Source organism: Alnus glutinosa, chromosome 4, assembly GCF_958979055.1.
Source record: "Alnus glutinosa chromosome 4, dhAlnGlut1.1, whole genome shotgun sequence".
Taxonomy (NCBI): Eukaryota; Viridiplantae; Streptophyta; class Magnoliopsida; order Fagales; family Betulaceae; genus Alnus; species Alnus glutinosa.
Genome location: NC_084889.1, coordinates 6628533 through 6645496, shown reverse-complemented (window position 1 = coordinate 6645496; position 16964 = coordinate 6628533). Strand labels below are relative to the sequence as shown.

The following is a 16964-nucleotide window of genomic DNA, read 5'->3' as shown; positions in this document are numbered from 1 at the left end:
CCATTTATCCCGCCAAATATGCACATTTCTACCATCCCCAATCCTCCAAATTAAACCATCTCGTATCAGATCCTTAGATCCAAAAATACTCCTCCAAGCAAAAGAAGGTCTTCCTCCTAACTCAGCCTCCAAAAAATCACCCCTAAGGAAATATTTTGCCTTCAAAATTTGACTTGCCAAACTGTCTGGGTTTTTTTTAACAGACGCCACCCCTGTTTAGCAAGCAAAGCTTTATTGAAGCAGCGTAAATCACGAAAGCCCAAACCTCCCTTTGTCTTGGATAGACTCATCTTTTTCCAACTCATCCAATTGATCTTAGATTCATTCTCTTTGTGACCCCACCAGAACTTCTGCATTATAGAATTAATATCTACACAAAGGCCCACAGGAAGTAAAAAAATACTCATGCTATACGTAGGAATAGCTTGAATCACAGCTTTGAGAAGAATCTCCTTTCCCGCCTGAGAAAGAAACTTTGTCTTCCAATCATGCAAACGCTTCCACACTCGATCTTTTATACAAGTAAACTCCCGCAACCGCGATTTACCCACAAGGGCATGTAAGCCCAGATACTTGTCAAACCGTTGAGTGCTAGGAATTCCTGAAAGTCGAAAGATACAATCTCTTGCCTCTTGACTCGTATTACAACTAAAGAGAATGGATGTTTTTTCTTTATTTAACTGTTGCCCCGAAGCCTTCTCATAACATTCTAACAAAGAGGATAACCTTCCTCAATCTCTAGTTGTAGCCTTGCAAAATAACAGACTGTCATCTACAAAAAATAAGTGATTCAGGCAAGGACCCTTTGGAGATGTAGGGACTCCCGGAAGCCATCCCGAAATTGCTGCTTGTGAAAGAAGAGAACTCAGAGCTTCCGCACAGATAATAAATAAATAGGGAGAAATAGGATCCCCTTGACGAATACCACGCGAAGGTGTGAATTTCGCCGTTGGTTACCCATTAATGAGAATGGAGAAACGAACTGTAGTAATACATTGCATGATCAAACTACACCATTTAGAAGCAAAACCCATTCTTCTCATAATCTTTTCCAAGAAACCCCAATCAACTCGATCATAAGCCTTGCTCATGTCTAACTTTACTGCCACATAACCCGTTTTTCCCCAATGCCTAGTCTGCATGGAATGTAGAGTCTCATAGGCCGCAAGGATATTATCCGAAATAAGCCGTCCCGGGATAAAAGCACTCTGATTAGGAGAAATAATAGAGGGAAGAATCACTTTAAGGCGATTAGCTAACACCTTAGAAGTGATTTTATAAATGACATTACAAAGAGCTATAGGACGAAAATCAGAAACAGAGACAGCATTTTGTTTTTTAGGAATTAAAACAATATGCGTAAAATTTATATCTTCATCCATATACCCCAAAGTAATGAAATTTGAAATTGCCCTACAAACCTTATCTCCAATGGTAGCCCAATTCTGTTGGTAAAAATAAGCTGTAAAACCATCAGGGTTGGCTGCTTTAAAAGGACCCATATTATGGAGAGCAAAACCCACCTCCTCAGCAGTACAAGGCTTAAGCAACATATCATTCATCTCTTGGGTGATAGAACAGGGAATACCCGAAAGACAATCAGAGACTCCAACAGCTGAATTCGCACAAAACAAAGCCTGATAATAGCCCAAAAAAGCCCCCTCAATCTCATCAGGAACAGAACAAGCAACTCCATCCGCATCAAGAACAGACTTTATCAAATTTGATTTACGACGTTGATTCACAGAGGCATGAAAAAACTTGGAGTTTTTATCCCCATGCTTTAGCCAATCATTTTTGGCCCGTTGTCTCCATTTCAAATCCTCCAACTGTATCATATCAAATTAGTAATTGTTTTTGAAACCACGATGAACTGTCTATAAAAAAAAAAAGTATTTAATAATAATAAAAAAACTTATCTCAAAATGTGACCTGCTGCATAGCCTACACCCCCTACGAAATACAATTTTTTAACCAAAAATAAATAAATAAAGGCCACGTCATTTGGAAGAACCCCAGAATAATGTTAGAAGGAGCTCTGACATTTCTCAAAAAAAATAGCAATCCTCACATGCAAACAATTTGTTGCCTAACTTTAGAGCTCAATAAAGGCCTTCTTTTATTATTAAAAAAAAAAAAAAATGTAATATCATATAAATCGTTAAATATCATAAGTACAAATTTAACTGTAAAATAAAATTATTTTATTTCACTTTAAATGGAGATTATTTTATTATGTTGGAGCTAACTGCTAAGGTAGTGTTAACAAAACAAAAAAGGAACGTTTGATACTCGAAATAAACACTTGAAATGGAATGCAAACTTTTAGGCTCCATTTGTAAGCCTTGACTCTTGAGTTACACGAATTATCTTTTATTTTTTTATTTTTTAAGAATTAGTAAATGTATTTAGTGCTAAAAAAATGTTGCACATGATTAAATAGAACTAAAAAATATTTTCTTTCACTTACATTTAGATAGATAATAATAATTAATATTTATTTCATTGTCTAAAATTTATTTTATTATATTTAAGAGCAACGCTGTTCCCACGTGACGAGACCAGGTGCGGTGGCGTCTCGCTCGCTCGGCGCTCGCACATAATAAACTTATAAAAGCGAACAGAAAAACCAGAAGGCAGAGAGAGAGAGAGAGAGCTACAACAACATATGTGAAAGATCAACCAGTCAGTCGTAACTCGTAATCATGATCACTAGAATGAAGCTTCTCTTTGCTCTACTCATCGTTTCTCTCACTTTATCCTCTTCTCTTCGCCCTACCTTTGCCAGAGGCGGCCAACATGCCCCTCTCCCTTCAGGTCTCTCTCTCTCTCTCTCTCTCTCTCTGTATATATATGTGTTTGGTTGGATGCTGGGAAAGTGTGGGAAAGAGAAGAAAAGAAATGGAAAGTTGTAGTCTCAGATTCTTCGTTAATATTGACTTTACGGAAAATCAACTGAGCCTGATACCTCAAACTCGTTCTAGTCTAAGTTGAGATGAAAGCAACAACAGAAGTAGGATCCAAATTTTTTCTCTCCCTTGTATCATGTAAATCTTTCATTTTCACATTATCTTGCTAAAATTTTTGCTTTGGATTTACGAACCGGAAAATCGTTGGTTCCTCGCTCAATTTAAATTAGGAAATTGTAATCTTGAACTTATAAAATATCATTTTCTAACATTTACAGAATATTTGTTCTGGTTTGGTGTTGAATTTGTTATAATTGTAATCATTCCCTGATTTTATTAGGCTTTGAATATAGTAGTTACGTGGGTTCTGCACGGCACTTGTTTGAGGAAAACCGGTCTTATATCAGGTATTTATTCATAATACTTTGCTGATTTAGCTTAAAATCAAATCTGCCTATATTTGCATGATACTTTTAATCTTGTTTCTCAAATAACGCAAAGGATTTGTGTTACAGTGATGAAGTTGCTCAAGGTTACATGACTAATTCCGATCTGGAGAAGGCCGTTAAGGCATTCGGGCAAAGATGTAGTAACATTTCTAGGATATATAGGTGATTGCTAAGACTTAACTTTTTTTTTTTTAATGAAACAGTTACTAGACTAATTTTTTCTTGTATGTGCGTATACGAAAATATTTGTAAGTAATGGAGTTGTTCAAATTAATGGACCAACATAAGCAAGATATTTGTTTTATTGTTTACTGTAGTGATAATTCTGACATGTTATCTGTTTCTCTCTTTGAGGGATTTTTGGAATGGGGAATCAGTATTGGGAAGAGTGTGAATGGCGTTCCCTTGGTAATCATTTCACTGAAGTTATTTCCATTTCTTTTATTTTTGTCTTATATTAAATTCATTTGTAAAAAAACCTCTCTGTTGAGTTGTGAATGATACCTTATTAAGTGGGTGTTTGTCTGTTTTTGTTGGTTGCAGTGGGTGATAGAAATTTCTGACAAGCCTGGGGAGGAAGAGGCTGAACCTGCATTTAAGGTGAATGATCTGCTATTTATGCAGGCACATGAACACACACAATTGTCATTTGTAAATATGGACGTATTGGCATAGTCTTCGAGGCTATATTTGTGAATAATATCCAGAATCATATTGGATTTTTTTTTTTCTGCTTTTCTCATACAGTAAGTGTTTTTGAACCTGTTCGGACTTAAAGAAAAGGGCCCAGCCACTGCTTTAGCTTAATTTTCACACCTTTTCTTGCAATTGAAATTAAGGAACCTGTAAATGCTAGTCCAAGAAACTTGGTGACCAATTACTTGATATTGCAGTACATTGGGAATGTCCATGGAGATGAACCTGTAGGCCGTGAGCTTCTATTGTTTCTCGCAAATTGGATATGTGACAATTATCTTGAGGATCCCTTGGTACTTTTCTTTTCTTTTTGTTGCTCATAAGTGTAATTATGATTTTTTTTTTTTTTTTTGCATCATTTGTTCTTCTAACATGACAAATTTTATTAAAGCATTTTGATTCTTTAGGTTCTTTTTGGCTTTCTTTTTGAATGTCTTTTTTTGCTGCCCATGCATATAGTTCTTTGGGAAATGTGTTTGCAACTTTGTTCTGTTATGAGATTTCTGTATTTTATATCTTCTATGATCGTATCAAAAAGTTTCCTGGCTGGCTGCTTTTCAGTGGTTACTGTATACGCTTTTTGGTAGTTTCTTTATACTCTAACTCCTTTATGCTGCACTGAGTAATGGATAATGGATAGGATTGAGAAAATAAAACGACCCCGAACCTTCAATTTGATATTGCCAGACTTGTGAATTCCAAAAAAGAGACCATCGAAGATCAAAGTTAAACTGTACTAAATCTTTTGATGATTTAGTTCTATCTTTTTGTTTAGTATTTTTTTTTTTTTTTTTTTGTTTATTTTTAAAAATCCTAAACAAGGAATTTAAAGAAGTAACTCTAAGATTTGTGTTCCTCCCAAGTTGCTCACTGAATAGCTTATGCAGTTCTAGTTTTCTTTTTCACTTGAAATACGAACTAATCATTAAACCAAATTGAGCTTTATAATGGTTAATTAATACTTTGGAAAGAAACCTGCTTAAAAATTAAGCTAAATTTATGGTTTCTATAATGTCCTGAGATAATCACTTTGCATATCTTTATGCTGCTCATAATCGTAATTCGTGTTTCATTTTTCAAGACTCCTGTTTGTTTCATTCCTTTGATTACAGGCATTTAAGTTTGACGATGCTATGTTTATGCATACACCGGTTATACTTCTGTAGTTCCATGATTATTATATTTGATTAAACTTTTCAATTTATTTGAAATGTCCATTGGTTTTATCAGGCTAGAACAATTGTAGAGAATGTTCACCTTCATATACTTCCATCCATGAATCCTGATGGATTTTCACTTAGGAGGCGTGGTAATGCAAATAATGTTGATCTAAATCGAGATTTTCCAGATCAGGTATCTTGTTTGTGACATCAGATTTTCACTTACATAGTTGTTTAGCCTAGATCGAGCCATAAAATCATCACTAGGCTCTATTCAAATTGTTATATTATGTCTTAGACTGTGGTATATGTCATAGTTTTCCTTAACATCGCCTAGGACAGCAAGTTGAGAAATACTAATTAAACTAAAAGATTGTAAGATTCATTATAGTATTAAATAACATCAGTTAAAAGAAAATCCATGTATGACAAATAAAACGCCAACAATATTGTTTGGTTATCATGTATCTCCTGATTTCAGTCCATTTGACTACCATAATATATTACGTTAATAAGAGTAGTTGATGAAGGATGGCCCCTTGAGAAATTAAGGTTCTTAGGATAATATTAGGTAAGATAAAGGGCTTTAGATTTCAGATATATTTTTTAATAGGGGCCAGTTTGAGAGTTATGGAGTTTTTGCTCAAAAACTGCAACAAAGACTTAAAGCAGAGGGTGCTTTCTGGTGTTGTGAATAGTACTATGAACTGCACTGACGCTTGAACTGGAGTTCAAGAGAGTATCAATCTTGATATTGAAAATGTAAACTGTATTAATTTTACAAGCATTTTTGTTGTTATAATTGAGAATTGGGAGTTGTATTCTGTTGCTAGATATCTTCTGATGTAATCAAGGACCCAAACTTGGAAATTGTATTCTTTGGTCAAGATTCAATTTAGATCATAAGGCTCCTATCACCAAAAAGTGAGATGCCCAAAAGCATCTTCAATATTATAAGTTGAAAAAGAATGCTTTTAGCTTTCCTCTTCATTAAGGTGGTGTGCTAATGATGAAAGAAATTGACTTGCATGCAATCACAGTTCTTTCTTATAAATGAGGATGCGGATGCACGGCAACCTGAAACCACAGCAATTATGAGTTGGTTGAGAGAGATCCATTTTACAGCATCTGCCAGTTTGCATGGGGTAATACTTTGTGATTTCTGCTATTAACCTCAGTAAAACCATATCCACACTATTGCCATTTTATATGCATACTTTCTCAATGTTGATCTTAGAAGAAATGCTAATGTTCCACCTAGGACGGAAACATATTTACTTAAAACCATTGGCCAAGGTGTTATACCTTCATCTTGAAAAATATGTTTTTTTATAGTTAAGCAGAATCTTTATATATCAAGGAGCAACCTCTTCCCGCCAACCTGCTGCTCTCTTTTTATTTTTAGGGATGAACAAGGACGTACTGACAGAGTACTGTATAACCAGTGGAAAAAGGGTGGAAACACTACGTCCGAGAACTGAAACTAGCTCCATTGTACAAATTCACAGCATAACTAGTTTCTAATGCAATAGTTCCCATTATCAGAAATGCTTAGGTCTTTCTTTTACCTATCTTTTTTAATCAAAGATATCTTGACAACTTCCTGGAAAAAAAAATTAAAAAAATAAAAGAAAAGAAAAGAAATGACTCCTAGTGTTTCCGTAACGTCACTGAATATAGAACTTGCTTATTGTCCCTGTATTTTAAAGTCCAGTTATTTGCATCACTCATTACTTGGCTGACTCATTTAATTATACCAGCTTCAAAGATATACGGTTGGCTCACAGGGCTTAGTTCAAGCATGCTGTGGTTTTTATACCTAGTTAATACATAGACAGAATATAGAGAAATAAATTCTTAAAAGTATCCTCTTTTGTTCACAGGGTGCACTTGTTGCAAATTATCCATGGGATGGCACTTTGGATAAAAGGTGATGATTTTACATTCATGATCAGTTGTTCAGTGCATTATATATCCTTCCAGTTTGTTGTTGGTCTTCTATCTGTATAAGATAAATCTTATCATTTTATGTTATGTTAGCCTACCAACTATAGGAGTCACTTTGTCAAACCCATCCAGCTTATTATTAATTGCGTAAATTTAATTTGATTTTCCATTGAAGAGTTATCTATGAGTGCTTACTGTCTACTGTATTTGTAACTTAGGTATTTCATCATCATCTTATTTCTGAGTGTTCCATTTTATCATTGCTGTAATTTGGGTTCAATCTATATTTATTGTTGTTTTTATTTTTGGTTTGTTGCTACTACCTGATTTTCCATAAGATTGCAAAGGGGATTTTCACCACTCATTTCTGCAGTGCTGAGTGATTTTGGCTCAGTCAAAGCTTTTTCAAGTGTCATACATGTCATGGTGGCCTAAATACTGAGTGTTGGAGCATTGCTATCATTATATATAAATTACTGTTCATATCTCTTTTCTTTGCGAACTATTTAAAAAGATTTCCAACAAAATCAAGTTTTTAACTGTAATCTCAGAATACATTCTCTTTATGCATCGCTGTAGATTTTTATCAATTTAGCTTTTCCTTTTGCACTTAACTTTTTCTGATTATGTGAATCAATTTCAGGAGAACTTACTTTAGATGTCCTGACGACGAGACATTCCGGTTCATGGCAAGTACATATAGTCGCTCTCACTATAACATGTCTTTGAGCAAGGAATTTAAAGGAGGAATTACGAATGGAGCATATTGGTATGGCAGCATAAAAGTAATGCTGATGAAGCTTTTAATTAAAGTACATTGAAATGCCGCTTGTTCAAGACATTTTCACTTCTGCTTCTGTAGTCATCTGAGTGATCAACTTGTCAGAAATATTGGTCTACTCTGTCTTATAATATATTTTTAGCTGTTGTTTCACCAGATTTTTCTGCAGGTACCCTATATATGGTGGCATGCAAGACTGGAACTATATACATGGTGGGTGTTTTGAATTGACCTTGGAGATAAGTGATAATAAATGGCCTTCTGCTAATGAGGTTAGAAATCAGTTTATGTCTCTTTACCTCTGTTCTTAGTACTATTCTTATTATACTAAAACTTGCATGTTATTGTTGATGTTTCTTTTTTAACTCCCGGAAATTCTTTTACCTTTTGGGGAGGAGGAATTGTAGTAGTCTATGATCCAACCTTCTAATCTTGTTATTATGTTTCATTTATAAGTAAAAGAAGTTCATTAAAAGCGTAAGGGGTGCAACTAAAGCACACAAGAAGTATATAAGAAAAACACCTAGCAGTTCAAGAACGAGAAAAGAGAATACAAAAATATACAAAGCTGGTAACATTGAGAAGGGCATTAGCAGAGATCCATTCAAAGAGGGATTTAAGAAAACAAATTTGTAGATTCAAGCTCGTCTTCTCTCAATCATTGAAGCTTCGAGTGTTGTGAGGCAGTGTGTGCCCTGTGGAATGCTTTCTTCATTCGCTTTGGGTTTTCTTGGGTTATTCCTAGATGAGTTATTGATTTGTATGCTTCTTGGTGGCATGCTGGTAGCAATCGGAGTGTTGCTATGTGGCAGATGGTACCCTCTTGTCTTTTATGGTGTATTTGGAGGGAAAAAAAATATTGTAATTACACTAAAAACGAAGGAATCACATTCCAAACAAGCATGTTACTCGTTAGCTCTAGCATGTTACTAAGCATAGCCCACAAAGGAATTATATTTACTCTATAATGTTACTAAACATAGCCCACAAAACCCTGAATTAGCTGGGAACCAAGTGCCAAAGATCGCTAGTGTACTCGCAATGAATGAGAAGATGATTTACAGTTTCATCATTCTTTTTGCATAGACAACACCAATTTACAAGATTGACGCCCCGCCTTCTAAGATTATCAGCCGTAGGATTCTACCCAAAGTTGTCGTCCATATGAATAAAGTAATGTGGAGCGGGGTTTAACCTTCCATACTCATTTCAAGGGGAACGAACAAGGAAGTTGACTCTCAAAATTACTTGGGCATTCTCTATGAAGCCAAAAGAAAAGAAGAAATATGGGTATTCTCTTATGCATTTATTTTTATTTGCTATAATCTGTAGTTTATATGGTTTTGTTGCTGCTAATTGTCTTTCGTTAATGTTCTCTCCTTTTCTTTTCTTTTTCGGAATAATTTTAATGCCCTACGTAACGTTTAATTAAAGTGTGCGACTTTGTATAATTAATTAATTGATATGAGTGGCTTTTATCTCGCGTTCTTGTTTTTGTCCTACTCTTATCTAGTTGCTTAATGGATCATCTTGTTTACCTTATGTTAACATGCAGCTTCCTACTCTTTGGGAATACAACAAAATGAGCATGCTCAATCTTGTTGCGAGCCTTGTGAAGGTATGTTGTGGTTTGAATGCTAACTTTTTCCTCATATGAAATAACATAGACTATTTGAGCCTTGTGAATGATAACATAGACCTAATTTTTCCTTGCAGTTTCTGTAGTAGACTATCTGATGAAATAATTATCATGGTGCACATTCCATGATATGTACTTGTCAAAAAATATCGTTCTAGATCATATACTCTATGTGACACATTTAGAATTAATATTAGAGCGGGGTTAAAGGAGTTGGAGAACTTCTCAAGTTGGCAAGTTTAGTAAACTATGATGCTAAAAGGAACCCGCCCAAACCCCGCCCATCTTGGTATAGTGGTAAGGCTTGTACCCCGTTATGAATCTAAAAATTATAAATTGGAACGTTAGAGGTCTTAATGGCACAGGGAAAAGTGTCAACATCAGTAATTTGTTGAATAGTTGGAAGCTTGACGTAGTGTCTTCAAGAAACAAGAATGGAGTGGATTTCTGCCTGTATTGTCCGGGGTTTATGTGGTGGATCATTCGCGGGGTGGACTGTCCTGCCAGCCTTAGGAGCCTCAAGTGGTATTCTTTCAATGTGGGACAAACGAGTAGTGGAATGCATTGAATAGGCGGTAGGCACTTTCTCCATCTCTTGCAAATTCAAGCATGTTATGGACCAATTCGTTTGGGTTTTCTTAGGCATCTACAATCCCAATACTGATTTTGAAAGGCATTATTCTATCGGAGGAATTGTCAGGGGTTTTCGATTGATGGGAAGCTCCTTGGTGCATCGAGGGAGACTCCAATCTTACTTGTTTCCCAAACGAAAGGGTGGGGGCGACTCGATTGACTTCTGCCATGTTGGAGTTTTCAAATTTCATTTCAAAGAAAGGGTTGATGGATATCCCGTTGGCTAGAGTTTCCTTTACATGGATTTATTGAGTGGTTGGGGCACCTTGCTGGGTCGTGGTTCTGCTATCCGTATTTGGAAGCAAGTTCCTTTATGTGTTTTGTGGGGTTTGTGGCGTGAGAGAAATTCTAGGCTTTTTGAGGATGTGGAGGTTACAGTTAGGGCTCTTTGTAGAAATGTGCTTAATATGTTATATCTGTGGGTGTCGGCACATAGCCCGGATCGTATGTCGTTTGCTGATTTTTTACTTTCATGTTTGTTTATTTCCTCTGATTAGGGGCTCTTTTGTATACTTTCTGTATATTAGAGTTGCGCTCCTTTGCGCTTTTTAATGAATTATTACTTATCAAAAAAAAAACAACCAAGATCCACACATTATGTCCAAACTTGATAGATTTCTAGTTTCTCCGGATTGGAAATAGCATTTCCCAAATCTGGTTCAACGTCGTCTTCCTCGACCTTTCTCATATCATTTTTCGATTTTAACGTCATCTTCCTGTGGGGGTATGTCTAGAGGACCACGCTCATTTGGATTTGAAAACATGTGGCTAAAAGCCAGAGGGTTTTGTAGACATGCTGAAACAGTGGCGGGATTCATATCAATTCTTAGGCACTCCCTGTTTTGTCTTTGCTAGTAAGCTGAACCGGTTGAAAAATGACTTGAAGTGCTGGAATAGGGAGGTCTTTAGCAATGTTGGGGAGAGCAAGAAATTTTTATTGGAGGAGATCCAATCTCTTGATCAGCTAGAAGAGGAGAGATACCTTGTAGAAGAAGAGAGAGTCAAGAGGGCTAAGGCGAAAGCATATTTGGAAAATGTTGTCCATATGCAAGAAGTTAGCTGGAGGCAGAAGTTGAGGGCGACTTGTTTAAAAGATTGGGATCACAACACTAGATTTTTTTTACTGCCTCGCCAAATCTCACGAGATAACTTTATCTTTAGTCTTTGCATTGATGTCATTGTTACCTCCGACCAAGGGGAGATCAATGACACTATCATTCAGTATTACAAGAATCTATTAAATGAAACTGTTTCTTGGCAGCCAAAAATAGATGGATTGCAGCTTCCTTGTTTAGACTCTACAGAGGCAAATGGGTTGGACAGGCCGTCCAAGAGGAGGAAGTTCTTTAGTCTCTGCTTAGTATGGATGATGACAAAGCGTCAGGCCCTAACGACTTCACTATTGCTTTTTTTTTGGTCTTGTTGGGCTATAGTGAAGGATGACCTTACGCGAGTCTTCCATAATTTTCATGAGCATGAGTTGTTCGAAAAGAGCCTCAACGATACATTTATTGTTCTCATTCCCAAAAAGATTGGGCAGTTGGAAGTAAAGGATTTTAGACTTATCAGCTTGGTGGGGAGTGTTTGTTTACAAGATTTTGGCGAAAGTTCTTGCGATATGAATGATACAAGTGTTGGGAGCGCTCATTTCGACTAGTCAGAATGACTTCATGGGGGGAAGACAAATTCTAGACTCAGTACTCATAGCTAATAAGCGTCTAGACAACAGGTTGAAATCGAGTATTCTTGGCATTATTTGCAAGCAAGATTTGGAAAAAACTTATGACCATGTCAATTGGGAGATCCTTTCCTATCTCATGGGCCATCTTGGCTTTGGCTCTAAATGGAGGAATTGGATATTTGCTTGTATCTCCACAGCCCAATTCTCTCTATCTTGATTAATGGTAGTCCGCATGGCTTCTTTGGTAGTTCATGAGCCTTCGCTAGGGATACCCTCTCTTGCCTCTTCTCTTCGTGATTGTCATGGAAGCTCTCAGTAGGATGCTATCAAGAGCTATAGTTGTGGGTTATCTATCAGGATTTCGGGTAGCCACCCAAAACGCTACCTCCCTAGAAATATCCCATCTTCTCTTTGCAGATGATACACTTATTATGCGTGATGTAGACCGCGATCAAATCTATAATTTGAGTCACATTCTCCTGTGTTATGAGGCCATTTTGGGCTTGAAGGTCAACCTTCGAAAATCTGAATTAGTCGCATAGGTTACGCATCAAGAAGAGCTGACCAACATTCTCAATTGTAGTATCTCTTCTCTTCCCTTGAAATAGGTGCTCCTTTTAATTCAAAAGCTATTTGGAAGGGAGTAGTTGAGAAGATGAAAAAAAGATTGGCTAGTTAGAAGAATATCTATTTGTCCTTGGGTGGATGCCTAGCTCTAATCAAGAATACGTTATCCAATCGGTATAGTTAGGAGATTGGAGCATCTTAAAAGAGACTTGGGATGGACCAGGAGGTGAGCATAAGTTTCATTTGGTGAACTGGAAGACTATATGCTCCCCAGTTTCTAGAGGAGGGTTGGGAGTTAAAAGTCTCATGATGTTCAATAAAGCTCTACTAGGGAAATGGCTTTGGAGATTTGTGCAAGAGGAGAATTTTGTATGGAGACGGGTGATTGTAGAGAAGTATGGGGCTCAGAGAAGGGGTTGGAGTTCAAATGAAGTTTGTGGGCTGTATGGGGTGTGCCTTTGGAAGAATAATAGGAATAATTGGGGGTATTTCTCCAATCTTGTTTCCTTCAAGGTTGGAGATGGATTCCAATCCGCTTTTGGCATGATGTGCGGTGCAAAACATTCTCTCAAGTCTTCCTTCCTATAATTTTATTCAATAGCTCGGGACAAAAAGGCCTTGGTATTGGATTACTCGGATTCCTCGGATACCACTATTCTTTGGAACCTGAGTTTACTAGGGCAATACAAGATTGGGAGCTGGAATTTCTTGACTCTTTCCTTAATTTGATATACTCCTCAAAAATCCATCCTGGGAAGGCAGATTGAATGTTGTGGATGCCAACTAACAATTATGGCTTTGAAGTGAAGAGTTTATAAATATTTACAATCTGGAGAGCCTAGTTCATTCCCCTGGAGAAGTTTTTGGAAGGTTAAGGTACTGCCTCACATTGCTTTCTTTACTTGGTCAGCAACTTTGGGTTAAAATCCTCAATAGTTGATAATTTTAGAAGACAAGGTTTCACCCTTGTAAACAGGTGTTGCCTTGCAAAAAGAATGAGGAGAATGTTAATAACCTCTCCATCGAGTACTCTAGTGATCTTTGGAACCAAATTCTCAATTTATTCATCCTAGAGCTGCTTCATTGCTGGAAGAGTCAAAGGCGGGGACATCCCAAAGAGGCTATCTGGAAAGTTATTCATGAACTCTTAATGTGAAGCATATTGAGAGAAAGGAATTGGTGCCTATTTGAGGACTATGAATCTAATGTGCTTAATTTAAAATCTGTCTTTTTGAGATCTCTTTTGGATTGGGTTGTAATTTATGTTCCTAATTGTACTTCTTTGAATCATTTAGATCTAGTTATCTTTTTGGATTTTTGACACCCTTAGGGTGGTTGTATCTCTTGTATACTCTTCATGTACGAGAGCTCTGCCTTTTTTTTTGTTATTCAATAAGTTATTATTCAAAAAAGAAGAAAAAAGAATTACTATTAGAGTTGTGTGTGTTATGCAATATTTTTGTAATGTTGATTTCACATAGTGCATAATTGTGTATCTATATGATTTTTATCTCGTTAGACAGGAGTTCATGGAAGAATCTTTTCATCGGAGGGTGGAAGGCCACTCCGCGGCTCTATTACTATAAAGGGAATAAATCACACAGTATGTTACAACACCCCCCTCCCCGGTTAAAATGCATTTAGGTTTGATGTAGATGGATTCATGTGTTTTCTAAATTCATGTTCCAGCAATTTTTAGATATTATATATGTATAATTTTATTTTATTTTTTGGAAACTACGCTTACCTCCCTTAAACTACCACCCAATTTGCAAGCCCCTTCCAAACTTTAAAAAGTTGCAATGTACCCTACCAATCTACCAAGTCCTTTCATTTAGCCCCCTATTATTAAAAATTTTCGTTTAGTTAGACAACTAACTTGTAAAATGTCCGTTATACCCCCCATAAAATTTTGAAAAAGTCAACAGTGCCCTTAGATTTTAAAAAAAAAAAATCACTGAACTGGCCGTGCATCCTTTTTTTTCTACTAAATTTTTTATTCTACGAAGGGGTATTTTTGTCAATTTTTACTTCATTTAGCAAAAAATCCTCACGGAAGGGGTAACTGAAAGGGCTTTGTAGATTAATAGAGTACATAACAACTTTTTAAAGTTTGGGAATACATTGCAAATTGAGTGGTAGTTTGAAGGCAGTAAGTGTAGTTTCCCTCCTTTTTTTTTTCCAAGTCACACCCATGCATATTTACTTGTACCAGTTTTAATAAAGTTCTCTTCTGAACTTTTAGTCATTAATTGACATGTGGTTGAGTTCTTCTTCTGCTTCATAACGTGCGCTTTGGTGTCTCCTAAACTTTACTGACAGGTCAAAGCAGGAAGAACGTTTGCTGATTACCATCGCTTGCTTGCTCCAGGAGGCCGATATGAAGGTATTGTACTTCCTAAGCATGATTTAAAGTTCCATTTGGATATGAATTTTGGTAATCTAGGAAACAGCTGGATAGTTTTGAAATACTGAAGTCTAATAGAAAAATCGAAATACTAAATTTTGATGAGTTTTGTCTGTTAAAGCATGTTATGGTCTTGTATTCTCCTTCTGAAAACTTCAGTGAGGAAAGTTACAATGACGAGGTCTCATCATGATTGGAGGTGTGAAATGAAGGAATGTATGTTATGATATTGTCTTCTCCTTCCACAAATCTCTGCTAAAAGAAGTTGTCAACAACTGGGCATCATCATGGTTGGAGGCATGAAATGACAGGAGATGGGCTTCTGCTGAGTAATTCTTACCACAAAATAAGTAAATAAATGTTAGAAACCCCACTTTTATCCAAGAGCTAATTGGCAGTGCTGCAAGTGTGCTGTATAGCATCACTCAGGAAAAAAAAAAAAAAAAACCCCTTATTCTCAACAATCTGCTCTTCGACCACCACATAGAACAGACAATCTCACATTTGAACACTACATTTTTGACACGAGATATATGTGAAATCAACACTCTCTCTCTCTCTCTCACACACACACACATATATATATATATATAGGGACATGATTGGCTCACAACCCCTTTCCACAACTCCCTCACAACCCCACTCACAATGGTGTGGGGCCCATGTGTGTGGGCCCCACACCATTGTGAGTGGGGGTTGTGAGGGAGTTGTGATGGGGTTGTAGTTTTATCATTTTCCATATATATATATGGGATTTGATTCTTACACTACAGCATCACAACAAGTGCACAACAACCCCTCACATGAGGGTGGGCCCCAGTGTGTGAGGTCCACCCTCATGTGAGGGGTTGTTGTATTAGTGTTGTAAATCTAACATTTTTCTATATATATATATATATATATATATGAATATCCGAGTTTCTGATCTTTGATAATATCGACTTTGGTTGCAGTTATGGCCAATGTGGCTGGGTACAAATCGAGAAACACATGTATCTGGTTGGAAGAAGCTGCAATGACATTGGATTTTGTTCTTGATCCAGAAGTCACACTCAACAAGGGGGGGAGTCTACCGCGAAGTGACTGTGAATGCGACTGTGGCAATACGAGCAAGCTTGAATTTGTTGACTTTATTTGGGGGTCACACCTGGGAGTTTTTGTGATTTTGATTGCTGTTGTAGGATTTCTTTACCTTTTACTTCTTCGGAGAAGGAACATCAACCTTTCAAAACATAGACACCCTTAATTAGGAGGGCCAAAAATTGCGGGGGGGGGGGGGGGGGGGGGGTGGTATAAAGGCTCTTAATTTTTTTGCTTTTGCGAAAGCTGATATATTTTACATCAGGAAAAAAAAAACAAAAACAAATCGAGATACCCAATGTGAAAGTAATTTATGCTTTATACATTTTCATTTTCTTGTTTTATTTTTTCCTTGTACGATTTATTTTAATCATTACTTCTTCTTCTTGATATTAGTACTAAAATAAAAAAGAAACAAAAAGCTAAAAATGTTACATTAGTCAAAGACTTGCTTAAGATACCCGTGTGAAAGCAAAAATTACTATTTGATAAAAAATGAGAAATTCAATTACCCTAGGCAAATGCCAAGCGACGGAAATTAACATAAAACAAGGTACGTGGGAAAACATCGTAAGACTAAGGCCATTCGCTTTTAACAAAGTTTACTTCTGGCAAATTAAATTAGGAGAACATGGTGGGTCTCACGTGGAATCTATTCTATGTCTCCAACAGTTGTATAACAATTATGCAAGAATCATGTCCCTTAAATTAAGCATCATTAGCTATAACCGCTACCATCTTTTTTTTCTTTTTTCTTTTCTTGTTTTTTTTTTTGAAAAAAAAAGGTTATAACTACAACTTTTAGAACGATGATAAGGTCAAGAATGTTGTATATCATATGCTTATGAGAAGTGTTACGGTGGGTTATTATTTCTTCTCTGTTATAAATAACTTGATAGTCAAGGATGGGTGTACTCCGCTCTAGGTAGGCGGTTTTGACATCTTGACCACTTTTGCCACCGCCCTAGATAGTTAGCAATTTAAAGGAATTGCACCGCTTGTTCCTCACACACGG

The 16964-nt window shown here is 36.5% G+C and overlaps 1 protein-coding gene across 1 annotated transcript; it reads left to right on the top strand.

Moving 5' to 3' along the window:
• The first annotated feature begins 2624 nt into the window (after window positions 1-2624).
• LOC133866907 (carboxypeptidase SOL1) lies at window positions 2625-16151 on the top strand. Its single transcript, XM_062303563.1, has 15 exons — window positions 2625-2817; window positions 3250-3316; window positions 3425-3520; window positions 3736-3766; window positions 3902-3958; window positions 4252-4347; window positions 5285-5407; window positions 6255-6359; window positions 7098-7144; window positions 7805-7930; window positions 8112-8214; window positions 9498-9560; window positions 13982-14065; window positions 14785-14848; window positions 15823-16151. Exons 1-15 carry the CDS (start codon window positions 2706-2708, stop codon window positions 16113-16115), a joined length of 1467 nt encoding a protein of 488 aa, XP_062159547.1. The 5' UTR covers window positions 2625-2705; the 3' UTR covers window positions 16116-16151.
• The last annotated feature ends 813 nt before the right edge of the window (window positions 16152-16964 follow it).

Coding starts and splice junctions, on each gene's coding strand:
- LOC133866907 (XM_062303563.1), top strand. CDS start 2,706: ATGATCACTAGAATGAAGCTTCTCTTTGCTCTACTCATCGTTTCTCTC. Junction 3,521..3,735: donor AACATTTCTAGGATATATAG/GTGATTGCTAAG, acceptor ATGGGGAATCAG/TATTGGGAAGAGTGTGAATG. Junction 3,959..4,251: donor AGGCTGAACCTGCATTTAAG/GTGAATGATCTG, acceptor TTGATATTGCAG/TACATTGGGAATGTCCATGG.